Source organism: Python bivittatus, unplaced genomic scaffold, assembly GCF_059951505.1.
Source record: "Python bivittatus isolate LINGU-HERP-01145 unplaced genomic scaffold, Pbiv_v1 ctg000580_np1212, whole genome shotgun sequence".
Taxonomy (NCBI): Eukaryota; Metazoa; Chordata; class Lepidosauria; order Squamata; family Pythonidae; genus Python; species Python bivittatus.
Genome location: NW_028277087.1, coordinates 6,155,495 through 6,177,992, shown reverse-complemented (window position 1 = coordinate 6,177,992; position 22,498 = coordinate 6,155,495). Strand labels below are relative to the sequence as shown.

Genomic DNA, 22,498 nt, shown 5'->3' with positions numbered 1-22,498 from the left:
TTGCCAGCCCATCTGTTTGGGTGTTAATAAGTACGGAAAGATGGCACCTTTCCATCTTGGCCCCGGGAAGTGCCTGCGTGGAAGGGTTGCATCACAGGCGTTTGGTAATGGGTTATGATGCCAAGGAGCATTCTGGAGCGGTTTCTGTGGCAACTGCCTCCTTATGAGCCGCCTCGCCTTGCAGCAATGGGCCTTTGAGCTAGTGGGGTTCGGGGGGGGGGGGAGATTCCTATGCTTCTAAGGCTCCTAATCCCCCTGGGAGGTTTAGGGGGTGGGGTTGAGGGGGGTGGGGGCAACGGAAGCAAGGATGGGATGAGCAGCGCACGATAACAAGCCCGCTAGAAGGAAGGAACACAGTTGAGTGTCATGGAATTTGTAGGGAAGACGGTGTGTGTGTGTGTGAAAGAGAGAGCGAGAAAGACAGTATATACAGTAGAAAAGAGGGAAGTTTCTATAGCAACTAAAGAATTGGCTTTCAATAGCTATCATCTAACTAGTATCTACCTATCTACCTACCTACTAATCTCTCTCTCTAATTCCCTATCTCTTCCTGTCTGTGTTTGGTCTATGTCTGTCTGCCTAGTCTGTCAAGTCTGTCTATCTGTCTGTCTGTCTGTCTGTCAGTCATCTATCTCTACTTCTCTATGGCTTGTCTATCTACTTCTCTCTCCTCCCTCCCTCCTTCCCTCCCTCCCTCCCCTTCTTTCCTTCCTTCCTCCCCTTCTCTCCTTCCTTCCTTCCTTCCTTCCTTCCTTCCTTCCTTCCTTCCTTCCATCCATCCATCCATCCATCCATCATCTCCCTCTTCTTCCATTTCTCCCAGTTCCATGAACAATTTATTCCCATTAGTCCAGAATACTAATTCAATTTCAGCACATGCATTTGTTTAAAAGTCAGAAAGAGCTGTCTGGTAAAGACCACTCTGCCTGCAAGAGAAAGCAAAGTTAGCCTCGCTTTCCTTGGGAGGATCACTGGATGGGACTTTTGTTAAGAGAAGCCCATTTCAAAGCACAACCAGGAGGGCTTTTTCTACAGCAGGACCCTGACTCTGAAACGCTTTCTGGAGTCAGATGTGCCAGATATCAAAATAATGTCCTTTTATACACCAGCATGAAAAGCATCTATGTGCATTATCATGGGCTTTTCACTTTGTGTTTCAGTTTCAGCAAGCAAAAATTTATCTTTATCCCTCTCATTTGGGGACTTATACTTTATTATTTCATATTGTTTATGGTGCCTGATCTCTGTACACTGTTCTGAGAACCCACTGGAAGGATGGATGAAGCATAAACAATCATAAATACAGCACTTTTTCGGGGCTGCAAGAATGCAAGAAAATATGGTCAGAGTAATAAAAAATAATAATGAATCCAACTAGTTCTGCTTCCAAAATGCCCACAACAGGGTATGGTTGTCTGCCCAAGCTCACACAGACTGCTCCTGAACATGGTGGCTCAAAATATCTGGACATTCACACTGCGAGTGATTATTTAAAAAACTAAAAAGAAATCCTACCCCCCAAGAGGAAACTATTAATAGGATAGGAGGAACTCTAAGATATGCAGAGATATAAAAATCTCAGGACAACCCCACTCCCAAAGTTTGTAAAGCAGGAGCCCCCCCAAAATTGGACTGGGCTGCTGAGAATGCCTGAATGTGAGGGGACTGGATAGGATACACAGCGGAGAAGTTCCAATAGAAGAGATTTATCTGTAGCTCAGGGTTGAGCTGTGGCATCCTTGGTGCTCTCTGAGCCTGGCTGTTTGCTCCCAGACATTTCATTACCCAACTAGGTAACATCATCAGTGCGAGTAAGTGTGGGGTTCGCTCCCTGTTTATATACAGTAGCTTGCCCTCCCAGTGTTGGTGAGAATGTGGTTTTTCTCCTTAGTAGTTCCTTGATTAGGGTACTGTTTTCTGCTTGACTGTTTGTCTGGTGTTAATCCCTGCTTATCTGGGTGTTGGTTGCTGGAGAGGATGTGTTCTGGTCTTTTTGTTTCCTTCTTAGCTTTTTTATTGTCTCTTTTCTGGAGAAGTTTTGAGGAGAAGTGGGGAAGTTGCAGTGCTAAAGAAAAAGCACTTTGCACTGCCAGATTTTGTCGCAGTTGCTATCGATAAAACCTTTAAAAGCCTAAGAAGGGCAGCATCTAACAGGGCAAAGGTCTTTCTAATTCAGCATCTTGTATTTTACAGGGGCCACCCCGATCCTCCAGGAATCCCACCAGCAGGGCAAGAGGAGAGGTTTTACTGAATGGAAGGCTCCGTGGGTTAAGAATCTGACCGTCTTGTTGTGGATATGATGAACCCAAGACTCCTGTTGGTGATTTATTCAAGATATCAATGCCCTCTGCTCCAGGTCTTGATTGAATAGAACATACAGCAAGAAAGCTGGACAGAGGCTTCCCAAGAAGGCTAACTGTGCAGAACTGAGTTCTTCCTATCCTGATTCTGGATAAATTCTCCAGTCCTCTTCTCCCCCTGCCCCCCGCCAGCTCTGGCAGCTGTCACCCCACTGCTCAGCACTGCACCAGATGCTTTTTCTTAATTTGAGCATTGCCTGCCGACAATGATTTGCCCAACCCTCTGTACAGCCGTAAGTGTCAAAATTATGCATATTTGCAAAATAACTCTGTCTTCAGAGACTGCACTCTCTCCTCCCTCTCTTAATTGGCGCTAACACTTTTCAGCAGAAATTATGCCTGAGTGCATTACATCAGGTTGCAAACATGTGCTAATTGGCAGCAATGGCTACTTAGCTCTTTCAGGAGACAGAGTTTTAAAGCCACGCAGAAGCTCAGTTTGGAGCCGAGGGAGAAAGAGTAAAATTCACACTGATAGCTTTTAGCAGCCCAAGGGCAAAGCGGGGCTGAAATAGTAGGGCGAAGAGAATTCGATCCTTTCCCCCAAACAGCATTACAGGGACCTTCCTAAGAACATAGGCCATAATGTACATTATAGATGTTATTAATTACATTTGTGTCCTATTTCCTATGTTGAGACTGCACAGAGCGATAGAGGAAACTGCTTCAATATCTTCCCAACAGCCCTGTGAGGTAGAGCCGGCGAGAGAGAAGAGGAGCATAGAGCTTTAGGGACGAATGGGGATTTGAACGTGGCCAAATGAGGCCACGTTCAAAGCAGTGACTATTTCAGGAGGGGGTTAATTATCTGAAGACCCCTATCCCAGATTGCATGAGAGTTTTCTGCCCCGGGGGCTCATACAAGCAAGTCACAAGCCTATGGAGAGTGAGTCAACTCCTCCACATCTGCCCTGGCACTCTCCAAGCGTTCCCTTAACTTTAGCAGTTACTGTACATGAAATGAGTAATAAAGAAAAGAAACCCCTGCTAGGTTTTTTTTCTCTCCCTCTCTTTTTAAATTAAATTTGGTGGCCCTGGGCAAGGCTGCGAGGGAGTAAACACGCGGCCTCCCCCTCATCTGAAGATGAGCTAGGATATAAAACTGAAATGTAGCACTGGATGTAAGCTGATGTGATGCTTATACAATACCCCTTCTATGGCTACAACCAGAATACTGTATTGCAGGGTTTCTCAAGCTTGGGAACTTTAAGATGCGTGGACTTCAACTCCCAGAATTCCCTAGCCAGCCATGCTGGCTGGGGAATTCTGGGAGTTGAAGTCCACACATCTTAAAGTTCCCAAGCTTGAGAAACACTGCTGTACTGGGTCTAGCTACTCTAATATTTTCCTGCCATGACCCTGATTTGGTATCATTGCACAGCAGTGTGGGATATGAAAATGGGGGCTCAGCCCGACACTGCTGTTAGAAAAGATCCCTCTGCCCTAAGCTCCCACAACCTGCAGGGTCCCCACGCTTACTGAAAGGAAGTTTTTGTAAAAACTAAATTCCCAGTCAACTTACGGTTTCCGTCAACTTCATTGGACAGCGAGTAGCTTATCTCTCCGCCAAGTGTGGAGGCAGGGCTTGGGTTCATGCCAGCCGAAGTCTCGATGGCATTGTCTACCATGTCATGCCCTGCCAAGGCCAAGACTGGCAATGTAGTGGGTAACAGGGTGCTTCCTTCTGGGTTCCCATCAATGCCCAGGTCGTCTTTCCCCTGTTCCTGGAAATAACGCCCATTCAGTCCAGTGTTGATGCTCTTCCCATTCGATTCAGGGATGCCAGCCAAAGCTGGTGTTGCCCCAGCAGCCGTGGGGTGATCTTTCGGAGAAGTGGGGGAAGGAATTGTAAAGGGAATGGTGGGAGCCCCCTTTAGGATGTGAGCTTGGGATGGCTGAGAGGGGCCAGGAGAAGCAGTATCCTGTGGGATTAGCCTCTCCGTATTTTCCTGCAGCCAGGTTGGGGTGATTGGATGAGGGATCACTTCTGGTGGGATGTCATCTTCAGGGTCTCCCCCCAAAGACATCTTGCCCAACACTGAGACTGCGCTCAGTGACTCTTCAGTGACGTTCATCCTATCAACATCATCAACTACGGTGAAGAGTTTGTCATTTGATGTATTATGGAGACCATCTACCAATGGTTCCGGGGAAGCCCCTCTAACTTCCCCATTTAGAACAGGGATATTGGGTACCATGGACCTCTCTTCCGCACTTTCCATTTCAACCGGAAAAGTTGTTACCATCTGGAGCTGCTCATCCTCTTCCAGTAACGGCACTGCAACTTTGTGTAAGGGGCCATACAGATCCTTAGGCAATTCTTTGGAATCTCCTGACATGATAGCGTCCTCATTTTCCCTGGGGAATAGCTCATTCTGGCTCAGAAATGACAGATCAGGGTTGTGTTCCACCACGATGTTCTCAATTCCTGATTCGTGGCTTCCTTCAGAATACTGATCCATGGGCTGATGAACAGGTCCTTCTCCAAGTGATGCCCTGTCTGGTATCTTGGGCAACTGTTGCCCTGCAAAGCGATAAAAAGAGAGTTGTTAAATCTGCTCAGGGTACAGCGGATCCAGGGAAAACTCAGCTCCTCGAGAAAAGCCTTCTCCAGACAGGTGTTTTCCAAATGTGCTGGACTTCAACTCCCAGAGCCCTTAGCCATGGCCGTCCTGACTGGGCAAACGCAACAATAGCTTCTGTTAGTTCGATAAATCACGGCTTAGTCCAATATGTGAGCTCAACAGTGCCTGGGTTCGTATGACATGCTTAATCAGGTCTGTTAAACAACTGCATGGAGACCACATGCAAAGCTTGATTAGTTTTTACCAAGCCTGCTGGTTAGTTTATGCTCCAACGTATATGTGAGGCCAGAAAATGAGAATGCGGTAACTAACTTAAACGTATTTGGTGAGTGCAGTCAGGGCTAGAAAACAGCCCAGAGTGGATGACACACTTGAATGGGTCTTTATGGGGAGGATTAACATACTGGGGTTCTGTAGGGGTTGGACTTAGCTTTAAACAGATCATGGTCTTGTTGGATGCTCAAATAATTCCCCCTCCCAGTAAGTATCTCATACCATTGGGGTGTGCATTAACTAGCCTTGCCCTCTTCTGAGACTGAGATGACATCCTAAAACGGCCCCATGAAATTGTGTTTATTGCTTTTCTATTGGAATATTATCTCGATGGCTTTGGGCTGTTTATTTTTCACAGACCAACTTGGGCCCGATTCCTTTTGGGCATCTGCTGTCCTTTTGCCATTCCTAAAACGAAGGCTGTCTTTTTAAAGGAGGGCAGGGGGCACCCCAGAAATGGCACTTTTCCTGGGTAAAACCCACATTCTGCTTTTCTGGGCTAACTTCCATCCCTCCTCTGTCTCTCTGATTGAGAAGGCACGATTTAAGGGGCAATCATTCCAAACCCTCTGAGCTGCAAGCTGGTCAGGGCCCAGGGACTCAATTTTCCTTTTGTCAGCCAAAGCACTCTCTGGCCACGCGGGCTGATTTACGAGGGCGCTGTTGGAAGGAGGAAGAAGACACACACGCTGCCTTTCAAACGCTCTCCCTTTTAATAAAACAAAGTGCCTCCCTTGTTTACTACTGGTATCTCGGAGTGGGTTATAAATCCAGACATTTCCCTTTTCTCTCCCTGGTTGTTATCCCAACAAATTATCTAGGGGTGGATGCAAGGCAGCCGAGAATGAACAAGTCACAACTTAAAGGAAGTCTTCTGTTCACTGGAAAGTCATTGTGGACGCAGCCCAAAAGCCCCAGCTAATTAAGGCAGAAGGGTGAGCAGCGGGAAGACCCAAGCCTAAATAATAGCAGTTCTCCTGGCCAACCAAGGAGAAACACGGAGGCAATCCAATTCTACCCCTGGCTGTTTTGAAGACGGTAGGCAAGTGGCATTCATGGCTGCAAGCCACGAGGACCATGTGTGTACAATGGCATCATTATGCAGATACCACCATTACCTATGTGCATCCTGACGTCTGATACAGGTACAGAAGTCGGGACATTTGCAAGGTGACATTGTTATGCATGTGTCATCACTGACCTCCCCCACCCCCCCGCATGCAGGCCTCTGCTGTAGACATGGTTTGCAGTTGACCAGGATGGGGCACTGTCCCTGGTTCTGCTTTGGGGAGACATTCATAGAAGAATAAATTTGGGGGACTCTGTCCTCTTCCGCTACCTCCTTCCCCCACCTGCCCTTTTGGCAGAGCAGTCTTTAAGTTTAGCCAGTCCTGAGCCTGCAGGCACTTACAATCACCAGGTGTGGCTTACTCACAAGGAGGCTGGTGTTTTCCCTTCATCCCAGGGGCCTTGCAAGCCACCCAGATCGATCGATCGATCGATCTCTCTATCTATCAATCAATCAAATTTCTCCCCCGCCCCTCAATGGGGGAACTCTGGGCGACTCACACAGAACATTAAAAAGATAAATATAAATAAATACATAAAACATCAATTTAAAAACATTTCTAAAAAAGGGGAAGGAGAGTCCAAGAAGATGAAAAATCTGAGGCTGAAGACAGGAGGCCTCTATGGGGCTAGCCATCCCCATGCTTGAGGTATTCCCTCCCCACCCCAGGCCAGGTGGCAGAACCAGGTCTTCAAGGCCCTTTGGAAGGCCAGGAGTGAGGGGGCCAATCGCACCTCCAGGGGCAGGATGTCCCAAAGGGCGGGGCTACCGCAGAGAAGGCCCGCCTTCTGGATCCTGCTAAACGAAGTTCTTTCACTGAGAGGGTCCGAAGCATGCCCTCTCTGTGTTATCGGGTGGGACGGGTTGAAGTCATAGGGGAGAGGCGGTCCCTTAGGTAACCTGGTCCCATGCCATGTAGGGCTTTAAAGGTGATAACCAACACCTTGAATTGGACCCAGAAGCAAACTGGTACCCAATGCAGCTCGCGGAGCAATGGCATTACATGGGCCCTCCTTGGGGCCTCAAAAATAGCCCGCACAGCTGCATTCTGGACCAGCTGTAGCTTGCGGGTACTCTTCAAGGGTAGCCCCATCTGCTGGATATTTAAAAGCCAGAGGCCCTGCATCGTCCCCCAGAGACAGTTGTCTAGTTTCTGCGAGAAAGCTTGTGTGGAGAAAGTATAGATCTGTCCTTCTAGAGTGCCCTCCGGTTGCATTTGGGGTGCGTGGGTAGTATGGTGGCACTCTTTATCAACAACAATTACTTAACACTGGGTTATATCACAGGTGCACCACTATTGAAATATCCTCTGGGTAAACTAGGCTAGAAAAGCTTGCTGCAGTCGCAGTGGCTAAAAAATTATGCAGTTAGGCTACTAACTGATACAGAATACCAGGTTTAGTCCAGCGCCTGCTGAAATCCCCTCATTGGTTGCCAATCATTTTCCAAATGCAATCCAAGTGTCGGCTTCCCTCTTTAAAGGGCTAACTGGTTTAAGGCCTAAGTACCTGAGGGACCTCTCCAGACACAGTAAGATTGGAGGAAGAAATCCTTTCTTCCGTCAGTGAGCAGAAGAGCGCTTCACTTTGAATTGTTCCTAAACTTGAGAGTCGGGTGCTTATTTTCATTGTGTTCAGATAAGCCCTTCTCTTTTGGATACCTTTTGGACCAGATCTTATTCTTAAAGAAGGATCTGAGCTTTGTATTCCGCTTTTATTGGTTTACTTTTTTGCAAGGCAGGCACATGGGCCAGAGAGAGGCCATTTAGGCTGGCTTTGGCGCAGGAAATAATTGCAACCATTACTCAGCTTCTTACATAAAAAGTTCCCAGTTCCCAGTTGTGAAGAATAAGGGATAGCAAAAACAATTTCTGCCTTCACACTGGAGAAATCTCTTAAACCAGGCTGACCTTAAGGATTTTGATTTTATTAGCCCTTTTATGCAGAAGCATATGGACCAGGATCTTTGCACTTAAGGGAAGCCAAGTTCCAAGTTCCATGGAAGAGCAACTCCTCTGCCTGCAGAACTTCCCGAGTTCAAATCATGACACCTCCAGTTGGAAGAATCAGTTATAGCAGGAAATGTTCAGCAGGTGAGCAGGGTTGGACAGTACTTGGATGGGAGACATCTGGGAACACCAGAGATATAGGTTCCACTGGAAAATTGAGAAGGCAGTGGCAAACCATCTATTAAATAAGGCCAAGAAAACTACAGGTAGTCCTCGACTTACGACCACAATTGGGACCAGAACTTTTGCTGCTAAGTGATGCAGTCATTAACTGAATCACACCCAATTTTACAGTCTTTTTTTGCCACAGCCATTAAGCAAATCCCCACAGTCATTAAGCAGATCTGGCCTCCCCCATTGACTTTGCTTGTCGGAAGCCCCCTGGGAAGATCACAAATGGCGATTGCATCACCCTGGGATGCTGCAACCATCACAAATACATGCTGGTTGCCAAGCGCCCGAATTTTTATCACGTAACTGCAGGGACACTGCGATGGTTGTAAGTGCGAGGACCGGTTGTAAGTCACTTTTTCAGCACCATTGTAACTTCGAACAGTCATTAAATGAGTGGTCATAGTAAACTGAGGACTCCTTGTATGTGAATGTGTCCATGAAATCACTAGGAATTCAGCTCATTCAAGGAGGGAAGAAAGAGCTCCCGTTTAGCACCTTGAAGAGCATCTGCAGCCAGTGGTTAAAAAAAAAAAAGGATATTGTGACAGTCAAACTAATCAAATATATTAAGACTATGCCTTTTCTGCTGCAGCATCTCCCCTCCCAAACAGTATTCTCTGAGAGATCTGTATGACTCCCACCTTGATTATGATGATTCCTAAGGAACTGAACACTTGGCTACTTTCCCAGGCCTTGGGACAGGGCAGTGGGTGTGCCCCTACACAATTTTGCTTGGCATGTTTTGGCTCTGTTTTATATGATTTTTTTCTGAATGCATATTATTTGTTTTTTTTCAGTCATTATGCACAGCACTCAGAGTCATCTGGAGAATAAATGAATATTAGCTGTTGGCTGCAAAGCACAGGATGGCCACTGGATGGATGCAGAAAACTAACCCCGGGCTGACCTCTAGTGGTCACCTAGATTTCTGCAGCCCAAATTTGGTAGTTCTAATTTTATTTTATTATCACGGAAACGTTTGTGAATTATCATCCATTACCATCCATATTAATAGATGAATGGAGTATGATTCTGGAAATAAAGAAATGAAATGTGGAGATCTAGCTTGGTACAAAGCACATTTTAACACTGCAAACAGGGCAAAACTGCCTTATGTTATAAAGTTAATGGGTCACCAAGGAAGTATATATTTTTTCCTTTGTAGAACATCTGGAAAGGTACAGAAGGTGATTCCTCAATATGCAGGGCCAAGGCCATTTGGGTGTCTTAGCCTCTCAGAAACTTGAGAGTTTACATTAATCCAGGTCATGTCTTTCCATCTAATTGTCATTTGAAACTAGAGGAGCCAGATGCCTCCAGGAAGCTCTCAAACAGGACAGACAAGATAGTGGTCCTTCTAATATGATATGTTTTCAAAAAATTTTATTCAAAGGTAGACTGCCTCTGAATATGGATGGTCCATTTAATTATTAGCAGGCCTCTCATTGGTGAATTCCTTTTTTTGAAAGTCAGCTTTTACTTTCAAGGCATACATTAGAAATGCAAATCATCATCATTATCATCATCATCATCATCGATAGGTGGATAAAAATGCCAAATCCAATCTAAACATCTGGCTGACTTGTGACCAACCATAATAATAATAATAGAAAGTATTAGAGAAAATCACAAAATACAAAGACCTGCAAATAGAAATAGAACAACTGTGGCAAAAGAAAGGAAAGAGAGTAGTAATAGGCGCCTTGGGTGCAATCCCAAAACATCTGGAGCACCACTTGAAGACCATCGGCATTGACAAAATCACCATCCGTTAATTGCAAAAGGCAGCTTTACTTGGAACAGTTTACAATCTGCGACGATACCTTTAACACCATCAAACAACCACATCTGCCTATCCCAGGTCCTTGGGAAGGACTCGATGAGTGGACAAAAATGCCAAATCCAGTCTAAACATCTGGCTGACTGCACGACCAACAATAATGAATTTATATGCTGCCCAACTCCCAGCAACTCTGGGTGGCATATAAAAAGAGAAATAAGAAGAGAAATTGAGAAGGGATCATACACAACTACATTTTGAAGATTTATTCCCAGGTGGTGGAAAAAATCCCTTTGTGATCAAATCACGGAGAGCAACTTTTGATCAGAATATTGAAAATGGACAATTGATCAAATTCAGTATAAGGCTGCTTTCCATAAACAGCAAACCGTGTGCACTGGCAGAAGGAAGTATTTTTATGTACCAGGTATCAACAAATAAAAATATGTGGGTTTTCCCCCCGGAAAATGTCTAAAGTCCCATTCTCAAGATCATACCCAAGGCTATGAAAACTGATGAGATGTTGGCCTTTGGGTTTCAGGGTCACAAGATCTCATGCAAGAATCTTGTGAGGCTTCAAATATCAAGTTTAAATGTACTAATTCTTGCTTAATTTGGGAATTCCATAAGAGCCATCTAGGGTGTCCTTGGGGCTACAGTGCCCAAATCCTTTGAAAATAGTGAAAAAAGAATAATGAGAAGACCTGAAAGACCAGTTAAGGACTGATCATCATGGAGAAAATCTATCCATGTGGTCGCTAGGAGTCGAAAACAACTTGAGAGCACATAATCAATCCATCAATCCACCAGATTATGCTGAAAATCAAATTGGGGAATTTAGGATACAACAATGCAGGGAGAAACACACAGTCTGGAAGCATCTATAAAATCGGGACAGTCCCTCTGTGCTTTGTGTTGTGACAAGAAGATAGCATCACGTCCAGGAGATTTCAAGCCAGAAGATCCAAATCGAGATGAAACCAAACTGTGTTATGATTTAAAAAAAAAAAATCCTACAAACCTTTGTAACAGTAAGCATCAAACTGGGATGCTGGATCTGGGAAGCCAGTCCGGTTCGGGAACTGGTAGGCCGTCCTCACACCGGGTTCATCTCCTCCACATTTCTTCCGGGGAGTTCGGATTGGGTAGCGGACGCTTCCATCGGCAAGCCACCCCGGGTCACACTGGTCCAGCCCCTCCTGCCAGGCGAGGTGTAACTGCCCAGTGGTTGCTAGCTGAGCCCCCCGACTCAGGCAATACTTCTGGGCCATTTGAAACGTCAGCCGACCCGGGCTGGTGGCATAAAACACCTTTCCTGAAAGCATGGGAGAAACAAGCTTAGGTTGGACCCACACGAAGACATCACCTCTGGTTTTCTACTTGGATACACTTACATGTGGATTTAGGAACGTTTAGCTTTCCCCCCATTAAATATCTAAAAAGAGGGGTGGGATTTTTTTCTCGGATCAAGGCCACACTTTAATCCTTCTTTTTAATTGGAAAAAAAATGCTTTCTGATTTAGCAGGGGATGTAGCTGATGATCCAAACATATCACCCAGGAAGACAAAGTTCTGGTTATCTTCCCAAAGGAGGAGGAGTTGGGAAGATTTCATCAGCAGAGGGGCCCTTTAATTTTTGCAACCCTCCCCCTTCAAAGACGCTAGAACATTTTAAATTAGTGATTTTATTCCATAACCTGGCTAAATTAATGACCTGACTGCAAGTTGGAATGAAACCACTTACAAAGATCAAGACCCTCAAAAGACCCCCCCCCAAAAAAGCCTAAATCAGTGATGGCGAACCTTGTGGGCTCGGCGTGTCAAAAATTTGGAAAATGCCTATCTTGACTCTGCTGGCGTGTCACCCCACCCCGAACAAAAGAGAAGCAATTCTTTACATATTCATTTGTTTTAAAAAAAATTCAGTCCAGTCACGTGTAGTGCTGTGTATTATATAAAGAAACGTCAAATAATTACAAAAAGGAAATACAAGTAAAACAAACTCAGTCTCTTTGGTAACTCAAATAGGAAAAATAGTAGTTGTCGGGTGTTGGTGAATGCTGGTCTGTCACCCAAAACATCATGGCGTGTCAGCTTTGACACACGTGTTGTAGGTTCACCATCACTGGCCTAAATAGACAAAACATTTAATCCTTTTCCATCTAGTGATAAATCCCTTCACTCCCATATGCCCTGCAACCCTCTCAGAAACTGGAAAATACAGACCAGCCTCCCAACACGGAAAAATTCCTCTCTCCTAGCCTACCTTGTCTAGCTATTTCCCACAATTGCTAGCAAATGTATCTAGGCAATCCTGGGATCCTGGGATCTCCCAGGGACCATGCTGAAAGCGATCGGGTTTGGTTCAACAACATACTTCACAGTGCAAATTATGTCGTGGCTACATTGTGCATCATACAAAAGTGGTTTGCTTAGGGTTTCTTGGAGGTGGCGGCGGGGGGAGGCGGGTTCCTGTCTTGTGCAAACCCGGACCATTTATCGATTTAGTTTATGGCCTTGTGTGAAAAAGGAGTTCTTTCAATAAGTACGTTCGACTCACTAGAATAGAAAAAAGTATTTCTATTGGAAAGGGTGGGGCTGTTTTCAGAAAGGGTCCCTCCACTCTGGGTGTTTAGGGTACATCTGTCTTTCCCCTTGCTCTGTTCAGCTTCAAAGAGGCATCTGGGGGTTGGGAAAAAAAATTTCATTACTTAAGGAACGAAGCGCAGTCAAGATAAGTTGCTCAACCTTCTTCTCTCCAGTCACAGACAAGAGAAAAGTCGCTAAGCACCGGCCGATTTATCAAAGCCACGCATCTAGGCGATGTTTCCCTTCAGGCTCTCGAGAGACGGAACAACAGTTTTGATGGCCTCTTTCATTTCATTAGGACCATTTTTCCAAAGCTGCTGAAAATGGCCATTTCTGTTCCTTTTGATGGAAGAAACGGGGAGGTCAAGGCAACCATCCTTCAGCATTAATTTTCGGTCAACGTGTGTGTGCGTGTGCCCATGTCACTTGTTTTCAAATGAAGCTAGAACCACATTTATCAGCCCTTCACAGACATTTTCAGATTGTAAATTTGCTGGCTGGTATCTTGGGAGCCCAAACAGTAGTGGAAAGATCCAATTTCAGGTTTGAAAACATGATTGATCAGTGGTAAATAAGAAAGGCTCTTGGCAAGCTTTTGTGGGTTTCAATGGCAGATCAATCAACTAATGTTGCATTTAATTAGGGAGAACAAATGATAATTGCCAGGGAAGTGGATTAAGGACATCCTGCTCTGAGTCTGGGGAGGGGGATTTTTTTTTTTTACAGCGTTTCAATTCAAATGCATTCCTGTCTTTTCATTATTTTTCATGAACAGCATCTGGGGTTGCGTTTGCTTGATGATTTCATTCTCCTGAAGCATGTTTTTTTTTTGAGGATTTGAGTTTTTGGTGACAAGTACAAGAATCAATATTTAAATCAGGGGATAAATGAAAGAGCAGCTGATGATTCTGGAGCTTCAGCTTCATTAATTTCCAGACCTCATTAAAAAAAAAAAATTGCTTTCAAGGATTTTTTTTTTTTTTTAGTTTTGAAACTCACAGTTTTGGTCCTCAAGGTGTGTCTCTCTGCTTTCCTCATCATCTTCTTCCCATTTGATCCCCAGGACATTCTCCTCTTCCTCCTCCTCTCCCCTCCTTCTTGTCCTCTCTCCTCCTTTCTCCTTTTCTCTCTTCCCTTCCCTCATACTTTCACTTATGTTCCCATCTATGTCTTCTTCTCCCTCTCCATCTTCCTGTCTTTCCTTCTTCCTTTATCCTCCTCTTTTCCTCTCTTCCCCTCCATTCTCTGTTCTCCATCACCTCCTTTTCCTTTCCCTTCTCTTTCTTTCTGCCCTTCCTTGGTCTTCTTTCCTTTCCCCTTCTATATACCACCTTCTGTCCAGCTTCTCTCTTCCCTATCATTGGTCTTGCTAAAACCTCCCTGGCTTGAGAACGTTGGGCTACCACGACTATTTCTCATCTCTGAAGCACCAGCCAAGCCAGGGTTTCTTCTGCACCATCAGAGTTAGTGGCTGGTTCTCCTAGAAGAGAATGAGGTGGCCACCAGGCCAGAACTGTAGCCCATTTTCGATCTATTTCTGCCTTTTTCTGTTGCTGAAGCAACAGTTGAACCTCTCTGTAAAAATTGCCAGACTGAGCTGTGTATTAAGCTAGCCAGGATGGTTAGCATGCTGGAAGCCAAGCTCTTGCTAGGAACTAACACCAATCCCAGTTTGGAATAGAACCTCATCCCATGTCCCCTCCTTATTTTTTAATGAACTGTAATTTCCCAAGGACTGGGGATTTCTTATTTGTTTATGTTCCTCTGTTAACACAAACAAGTGATGTATGAGGAATGGATTTAACAGATAGGATCCATCCAACTTGCTTAAGCCAACACAGTTTGGGTTTGGACAGGACTTGGATAGAAGAGCAACTTGGAGTTCCATTTTGGAATACAAGTGCTGCCCAATTGGATTACTCAAGATCAAGCCAGACCAGCTCTTTTCAGCAACAAGAGCTTCTAAGGAGCCCTCCAAGAAGGTGGCATCCCATTTGTTCCTGGCAGATATCATTCAGTCACCAGCCATCTGCTCAAAATAGGTCCTCAGTGTCCAGTTCACTGCTTCTCAGAGTGTCAGCCTTCCCAGGTGGACCAGATAGGAAACATGACCAGATGAGCCAATACTACTTTATTGCAAGGCTACATTAAGAAACTCTTGCAAGTCTGAAAGTACAAATCTCCTGCCATCTCCTTTACTGCCTGGGAAGCTAGGGAGGGTCCCCTCTCAGCCTCTTTCTCCACCCATTATGCAGCTGCGGGCTATGCCCTCTCTTATCTGATCATTCCCTGGACAGCATCTCTTTGCCCCATCTCTCAAGATCTTTCTCACAAGCCATTACACAGAGTGACCAATAAGATGCTTCTCAGAAGCCACAAGGATAAGAGGTCAACAGTCCTACTAGAGCTGCTAGAAATGGCATTGAAAGGCAGATTAATAAATAGGGAGCAGATGTATGAAAAATCCCTTTCCAGTTTTGGAAAACGGCACCAGGGCCATTACCATGTAAAATATTCCAAGTGAAGGTGGCTTGTCAGGTGGCTTGTGGGGTGACTGACTTTGCCCCCCCCCCGTCATCTTGAATGTTTTTAGTATTTATGTATAGGGTTTGTTTTTTATAATTGATTTTTAATGGATTAATTCACTTTAATTATTTATGGGGTATTTTTAATTGTTGTCAAGGTTTTGATTTTAACTGCAAGCCACCCAGAGTCACCCGTTGGGGGAGATGGGCGGCATACAAATTTAATAATAAATAAATAAATAAATAAAAATATTCTGCTCTGTGCATCTGCCTAGAAAGTGCAAATTCAAAGAGTATACCTAAAGAGATAAACCAAAAGAGGCAGCTGTTTTAAAAAGCTACAGGCAGGCGCTATGTTTGCGCTCCTGCACCCTCCAAAGCATTTTTTTGGCTGGAAGCCAAAACACTCAACAGCCCTAGTAATTAAATCAACAATATTTAATGCATTTAATGGAAGTAAAACTCAGTTAATTCCATTTGGAGGGGTTTTTTTTTCCTGGCTCCACTGACTTCTTTGTCGACCTACCTTTTAGCAGGCAGCCTGTGGCCTACTAACCTTTGGAGCTGTGCACCCTGGGTATCGACTTTGACTGTTTTATGCACGTTCTGCCTAAATTCCATCAACTGGAGTTCAAGGGATACAAAGCTAGAGATGTGAAAAACACTTCAAATTCAAAACATTTCAAGCTTGAAATGCCCTATTTCAAAGTCAAAAGAAGTCTTAGGGGTTGAAAACAGCGATTCCAACCGTGTTCAAACGGTTCCAATGCTGTTCCAACCGTGCCAGAAGAGTTCTAAACGTGAAAATGGACCATTCTGAGTTTAAAACACTTCTGGTTGTTCTCAAAAGAATATTGGAACATTTCCAGGAAGGTCAGAACCACTGTTTTGAACGTGAACAGGGCATTCCAACTGAGATACGTCTTCAGTTCTATTACACAAGCCCACGCGGATTCCAAATCCATTTGTGCCTGAAGCACAAAATTAGCCTCATTTTTCCAAAAAATAACCCTTCATTTTGCTCCTGGAAAAGGGTTCAGTAAATCCAGTATGCGCTGCTCATAACTTGCCTTGGAGCTCTCTGGAGTAGCAGTAGACATCATACATCTCGCTGGCATCTCTCTCACCGTAGCTGCGGACCCCTGGGAGGCTGTTGCGATCTCCATAGCAACCAGGTCTTGACAGGGTGATGGGGTACCTGTATGAAGACCGTGGGCGGGGGGATTGGGGGAAGAAAAAGGATGCGGCTGCTTTCAACTCCATCACTGAGGCTTTTTTCAACTACAAAGGAAAGCCGGACCATAAAGACTTCAGGACAAGCATGGATGGGGTTAAGGGACAAAGGTGTGAATCCTTCAAGGTAGGCTAGGTCAAGAAACAGACGCAGCCAGGATTCTTCTACTTTATTCTTGTAGGGCCTATTAGCAGAATCTTGAAAGCTGGTCCAAACCTTCATTGCTCTATTCAAGGACAGCAAAAGTCAAGGCAGGGCTGTTCTCTTTCTCACACTTTCTCCTTTTCCAGGGCCACATTCTTCTGCAAAAGGTCTGCCACGGCAAAGGGCCCAAGGCCCCCTCGCCTTTAACATGCCTTGTCATTAACTGGCAAGCGTCTTTCTACGAATCTGCATCTTCAAAATGGCAACCCCAAAATCAGTCTCTTGCAGGGAGCGATGAGCGAATTCCCCCAGTTCAGTTCTTTTATTACTCTTTCGTGTCGCTCTGCTCAACTCTCTTCTCTTCCTTAATTCCAATCTAACTAGGAGAATTTATAAAATTAATTCCAGTATTGAGTGTATGCTGTTTTTGACGCTCAGTTACTTCCATTCAGTTGCATCTTCCAGGCATCCCCTATCTCCATTACCGATGCTCGCATGTTCATTGATAAAATAATACAGCATACTATGGGGAGAGGGGAGAAGCAAGGACCCTGTGCTCGTGCACACAATTACAACAAGGTTTTTTTGTGCAGCAAATGTCTCTGTACAATGGAAAAGCACTACATCAAAAGAATATATTTATATATCTGAAGGATCTAGATGGCAGAATACCTGCAGTTCCTACGCATTGGCCAACCTTTGCAATCTGGTTGGAACAGGGATGAGCAATCTGTGGTCCTCTAAATGTCACTGAACTACAATTCCCAGCATGCCTCCCCTTTGGCCATGCAGGTAGGAGTTGCTGGGAGCTGAAGTTCACTGACATTTGGAGGGCCGCAGATTATCTACTACTGAGACATAGGGATTGTGGCTGGATTGAAAGTACGGTCTTGCTTTGAGTCCGTGCATGGGGAACTGCAAAGGCAAAAGCTGAGTTCATACCACATGCTAAGTCAATGACTGGGTCCCTACAACATGCTAAGTCCCATTTTAGCCTAGTCTAGGATGCTATGCAAAGCCAGCTACAGTTTAATCTCTGCTTGATGCAAAATCCTGAACCACAGCATGAAAAATCCCGTAACTGCTCTAACTAATTAACTCCGTTGCTGAACTGAACCTACAGGAGGGAAGATTTTGTTCTGTCAAATCTACCCTCCTATAACTGAAACCTGTTAAGTCTTGCCCTGCCTTCTAGAGTGTTAGAGATTTTTTTCCCCCTTCTATATCAGGCCTTTAAGGATCTCAGCAGAGCTATCACGGATGGCTATGCAGTGCTTTGGATTTAATAGGGAAGAAGTGTTTTGAAAAATGGTGGTGTGTGAACATAGCCCTGTCTGTGACTCATTAAAGTAGCTGCATCTGTTTCCAAACAGAATCTGAAGCAATGCACAGCCCCACCTAGGCTGTTCTTCTGGAGTCTAAACATGGCCAGATTCTTCAATCTGAGATTCGATTATCATATGTATAGCCGTCTTCATTGGCCTTCTCTGATCCTGGACCAATTTGCATTCATCCTTCTTAAAATGCAGCTGTCTGGAGCAAGCTCTCCAGATGAGGCTGGACTAGGCTGAGTTGCGAGCTATGGTTTACGTTAAGGCAGCCCAGGGTCCTATTAGCCTCGTCTGCAGCTGTGTTCCATGGCCCCAAAATAATCAAAATGCGTCTGGCCCCACCCCTGGAGATGTAACATTTGGAGACCCTTAGAATTTGCTGAGGGAAGGCATCTCCTCTTTTTCTTGAAAGGGGAAAAAAATCACAAGAAAAGAATATTTTATCAGGCACTAATTACAGCGGAAAATGGGATCAGCCCCTCCTAAATCAATTTGGTCAGAATGGATGTACCTAACAGTGCGGTCGGAGAGCCATCCGGCATCACAGTTGTCATAGCCGTCCTCAAAGGCCACTTCAAGATGAGCAGGAGAGGCGATGGTGGCTGAGTTCTCTTCACAGGCCTTCTGCGCCTCTGAGAAAGTCAAAGCGTAGCGGTTGCTAGCCGCTCGGTAGTGAAAAACCACACCTAGGTAGGGTTGGAAGGGGACAAGACAAAGAGATGCGAATAAGAGGGATATATAATGTCCTTAACAGATAGGGCCAGTTTGGTGTAGTGGTTAAAGGCAGCAGGCTAGAAACCAGGAGATTGTGAGTTCTAGTCCTGACCTGGGCATGAAGCCAGCTGGGTGACCTTGGGCCCGTCGCTCTCACCTGTACGAAGAAGAAGGCAATGCCAAGCCACTTCCAAAAAACCTTGCCAAGAAAACTGCAGAGACTAGTCTAGGTAGTTGCCAGGAGTCAAAAACCAACTCAAAGGCAAAACCCCAGACAAACCCACAACCAGATAGGGCAGTGCCTAACTGATCTTGGCTGATCTCTGAAGCTAAGCAGGGTCAACCCTGGTTAGTGTTTGGATGCGGGACTGCTTGGCTGAATGGGAAATTAAAGCCTTGGAAAAAAGCTAGGTCAAACCACTTCTGTAACGTTGCTAAGATAATTGCAATGGAGGCAGTCAGCCAACTGAAGGGCATCTTCTCTCCTTTTAATAAAATATTGTGCAATACAATCCTTGATGATTGCACTAGGATACTTTCTGAAGCAGCTCTTGCACGCAGCACAACCTTCTCCCTCCTCCTTCCTTTTTCCTTTTGTGTCATGTCTCCTATACAGAAAGCTTTATGACAGGGATTGTCAAATTATTGAACTTCATAAACCACCATGAAATCCTTTAATCAGCATACAAGTGAAACCCAAACTGTACATGCAATCACAACTAGGTTGTTTCTTGTAGTCTTTCATTACCACACACCCACACACACCTTTGATATAAAGGCAGGGGAGGAATATGATTAAACCAATGGAAATGAAAGCTGAACGGATGTTCACGATGCCCTGTATAAAATTCAGGAAAAAAGAGACGGAAATGAGAAAACATTTGGGCCTGCCAACTCCATAAGCGTGTGCTGAAGGGCTCATTGGGTGGGATTAAATCAGGAGGAGTCTGGCGGCACCTTCTGAGACTAGAAAATATTTTTAAAAGACGCAGGGTGCTTCTGATGAAATGAGTGAAAGCTTCTGCCTTTTGGGGGAAAAAAAAGCTTAGTTGGAAAAGGTACTTCCCTCTGATTTTTGGCTACCATAGACTAACACAGCTCTCCTCTGACAATGAATGGCATTAACAGAATCTCTCCCATCGTCTTTGGTGGCTATTTTGCAGTTTTGATCAGGGTTTAGAAGCTTTCTGCCCTCATTCCATCAGTCCCCAAGTACGTCTCATCTCCTTCTGAGATCCATTAAGCAGAGCCCCAGAACTGCTCTTCCTCCCCGCTTTTAAAAAAATGCTTTAAGATGCGCTGAGCCTTTTTCTTACCTGTGACTTCCAGAGGGACCAAGTCTTGCTCATCATGAATCCCGGTGACAATTTCACAACGATAAAGTCCTGCATCGCTGGCCCGGGCAGCCAGAAACAAGAGCGTGGCATTTTCTCGATGGTGGGGGTATCCTGGCAGTGAGATTCTACCCTCGTAGTTCTTGGAGATCTTCACCACATTATCCTTGGCTACCAAGACAGATACGTCTTGCGGCTGCCCACTGGCAGATTGTACTTTGCTCCACTTGATGCGCGGTGGGTCAGACAGTTCACTGGGGCCCGGGGGGACGGACGCTTGCAAGAGAAACAGGCACGGTAGGGACACCGGTTCTGCCAGCCCGACCCGCACGGGCTGATGGCTGACTTTGTTGATACGGATCACTTTCCCCATGTCCTGGGAACCTATGACAAAAGATGGCCATGAAGGGGAGAAGACATGCGCACATCAACAATGATTTCTTCTTGAAAGAGTAACCTCTCAACCTGGTTAACCCATTGCCCTGGCTGTTTTCACATAACGTGTTACCCCCCCCACACAAACCAACCACTTTTATCGGTTCACACAACGTGCTAAGACAATGTGCTAAAGCATAAAGGAGCTAATCCCATTTTATCTTAGCCTTGCATGTTGTATGGGCCCGGGGGAGAGTTTCCTGCCTTCTGTAGCTCAGGAACAGGCAGAAGTCTGAACAAGATCTTTATGTCCTCGGTGGCAGATTGAAGGGGTACTCACCCCCCACAGTTTAATACATCAATATCTCTTTTTTCCACCCTAAATGTAGTTAAAGACATAAAATATGTAGAAATCAGATCTCTTAGCTCCCTCTTCTGCAGCAGATCATGGGTGCACATTTTCACAGTGACCAGAAAAAGTGTTTTCTTCTCTCCAGATGGGGCTACACTGAAATCGATCATCACCGTGCAGAGACAAAGTTTCCTTGCTCATCCTTCTGATTGATTTTTCTCTGCAGCCAACTAGACCCAATTATAGGAAGAGGAGGGCAATGAGAAGACAAGAGGAAGGAAAAGGAAACTGCTGCTATTGGGGACCTAACTAATGGGTCCTGCTATCTCTGCGATCCTGCTGTTCTTTTAACGTAATGAGTCATGATAACCCTAGCCAAGTTGATCAGGAGCAGTAAGTAAGCCCTATTTTTATAGAGAAACTCTATCCAGAAAGGCAGCACGGAGCAGTGGTTAGAGCAGGGTTTCTCAACCTTGGCCACTTGAAGACGTATTGACTTCAACTCCCAGAATTCCCCAGCCAGCAGCAGGGTTTCCCAACCTTGGCCACTTGAAGACGTGTGGACTTCAGCTCCCAGAATTCCCCAGCCAGCCATGCTGGCTGAGGAATTCTGGGAGCTGAAGTCCACACGTCTTCAAGTGGCCAAGGTTGAGAAACCCTGGGTTAGAGCAAGTGGTTGCCCCCAGCTAAATTCCAAAAGTTCTCTGAAAGTGATCTCTGGCCAGTGATCAATCTTTCCCCTTTCCCCTGGTAACCTACTGAGTGGAATGGAAAAGGATGAGACAGAACGGAAACAGGAAGATCTGGTTTTGGCCCTGCCCACCACTGGTTTTGGCTCCACCCACCACTAGCACATGGCTCCTAAGAATTTACCTCCAAGAGATTGTGGTCCTTCATTGGGTTACCAGACATCTGGCAAAAGGAGAACACGTCCTCCTTTCTGTCCACATGCCTTTCTGTCTGACAGACATAGCCTTGAAATCAAATATTGTCTGGCTTTTTGAGTGTCTTTAAAAAAAAATGGCCTGTTTTCACAAGAGTAGTCATTCAAACTTTCGTGTACTGTGACCTTGTAAATTGTCTGCTTCTTTCTTTCCCTTGTCCACCGACAGACTCGACAGCCTAGATTTACATTCTTTAATTGCTTTCCTGATGCCAACAGTCAATTCCAGCTTCTACCCAGCCCCTTCAAATCTATGATCACTGTAGTCTGTAGATTGCATGACACACCGTACGTTTCTATGGTGAAATTTGAAAAGCGCATTGTTGTCGATTCTATATTATCGCTAGCATATGTTCTTGAAGATAAAGATTTGTTGGAAAAATATTGTGATTGGAAAACCAGCCTTGCTGATGCTGGAAAAAGTAATTTCATATACATGTTGGCCTAAGAACATTTTTTTGCAGTAATTTTTATCATGGATGCCAAGAAAATTAAATAGTTAGTTGTCCTCCTTTCCCCACCCCGTTTATCCTCCTTTCCAGTCGTCCATGTCCTCCTTTGCCTGCTCAGATATCTGGTAACCCTGTCCTCCACTGACAAAAGCTTGTGATCCACAATGGATGTAACCATAAATTAATCAAGGTGGCTGGGTTTGCCCAACATGCTACGCGTCCCCCACACATGCACACACACAATCCTAACCAGGAT

General features: G+C 45.1%; 1 protein-coding gene across 1 annotated transcript in view; it reads right to left on the bottom strand.

Annotated features, from left to right (window-relative positions):
- Positions 1-20,514, bottom strand: part of NCAN (neurocan) — a gene marked incomplete at its 5' end in the record, with an annotated part of 45,545 nt that extends 25,031 nt beyond the window's left edge. The window contains 5 exons of the mRNA XM_088149898.1: positions 3,883-4,884; positions 11,271-11,564; positions 16,434-16,561; positions 18,584-18,758; positions 20,103-20,514. Coding sequence (XP_088006024.1) covers positions 3,883-4,884; positions 11,271-11,564; positions 16,434-16,561; positions 18,584-18,758; positions 20,103-20,514 — 2,011 coding nt within the window. The remainder of the gene's footprint in view (positions 1-3,882; positions 4,885-11,270; positions 11,565-16,433; positions 16,562-18,583; positions 18,759-20,102) is intronic.
- Between the last annotated feature and the right edge of the window lie 1,984 nt (positions 20,515-22,498).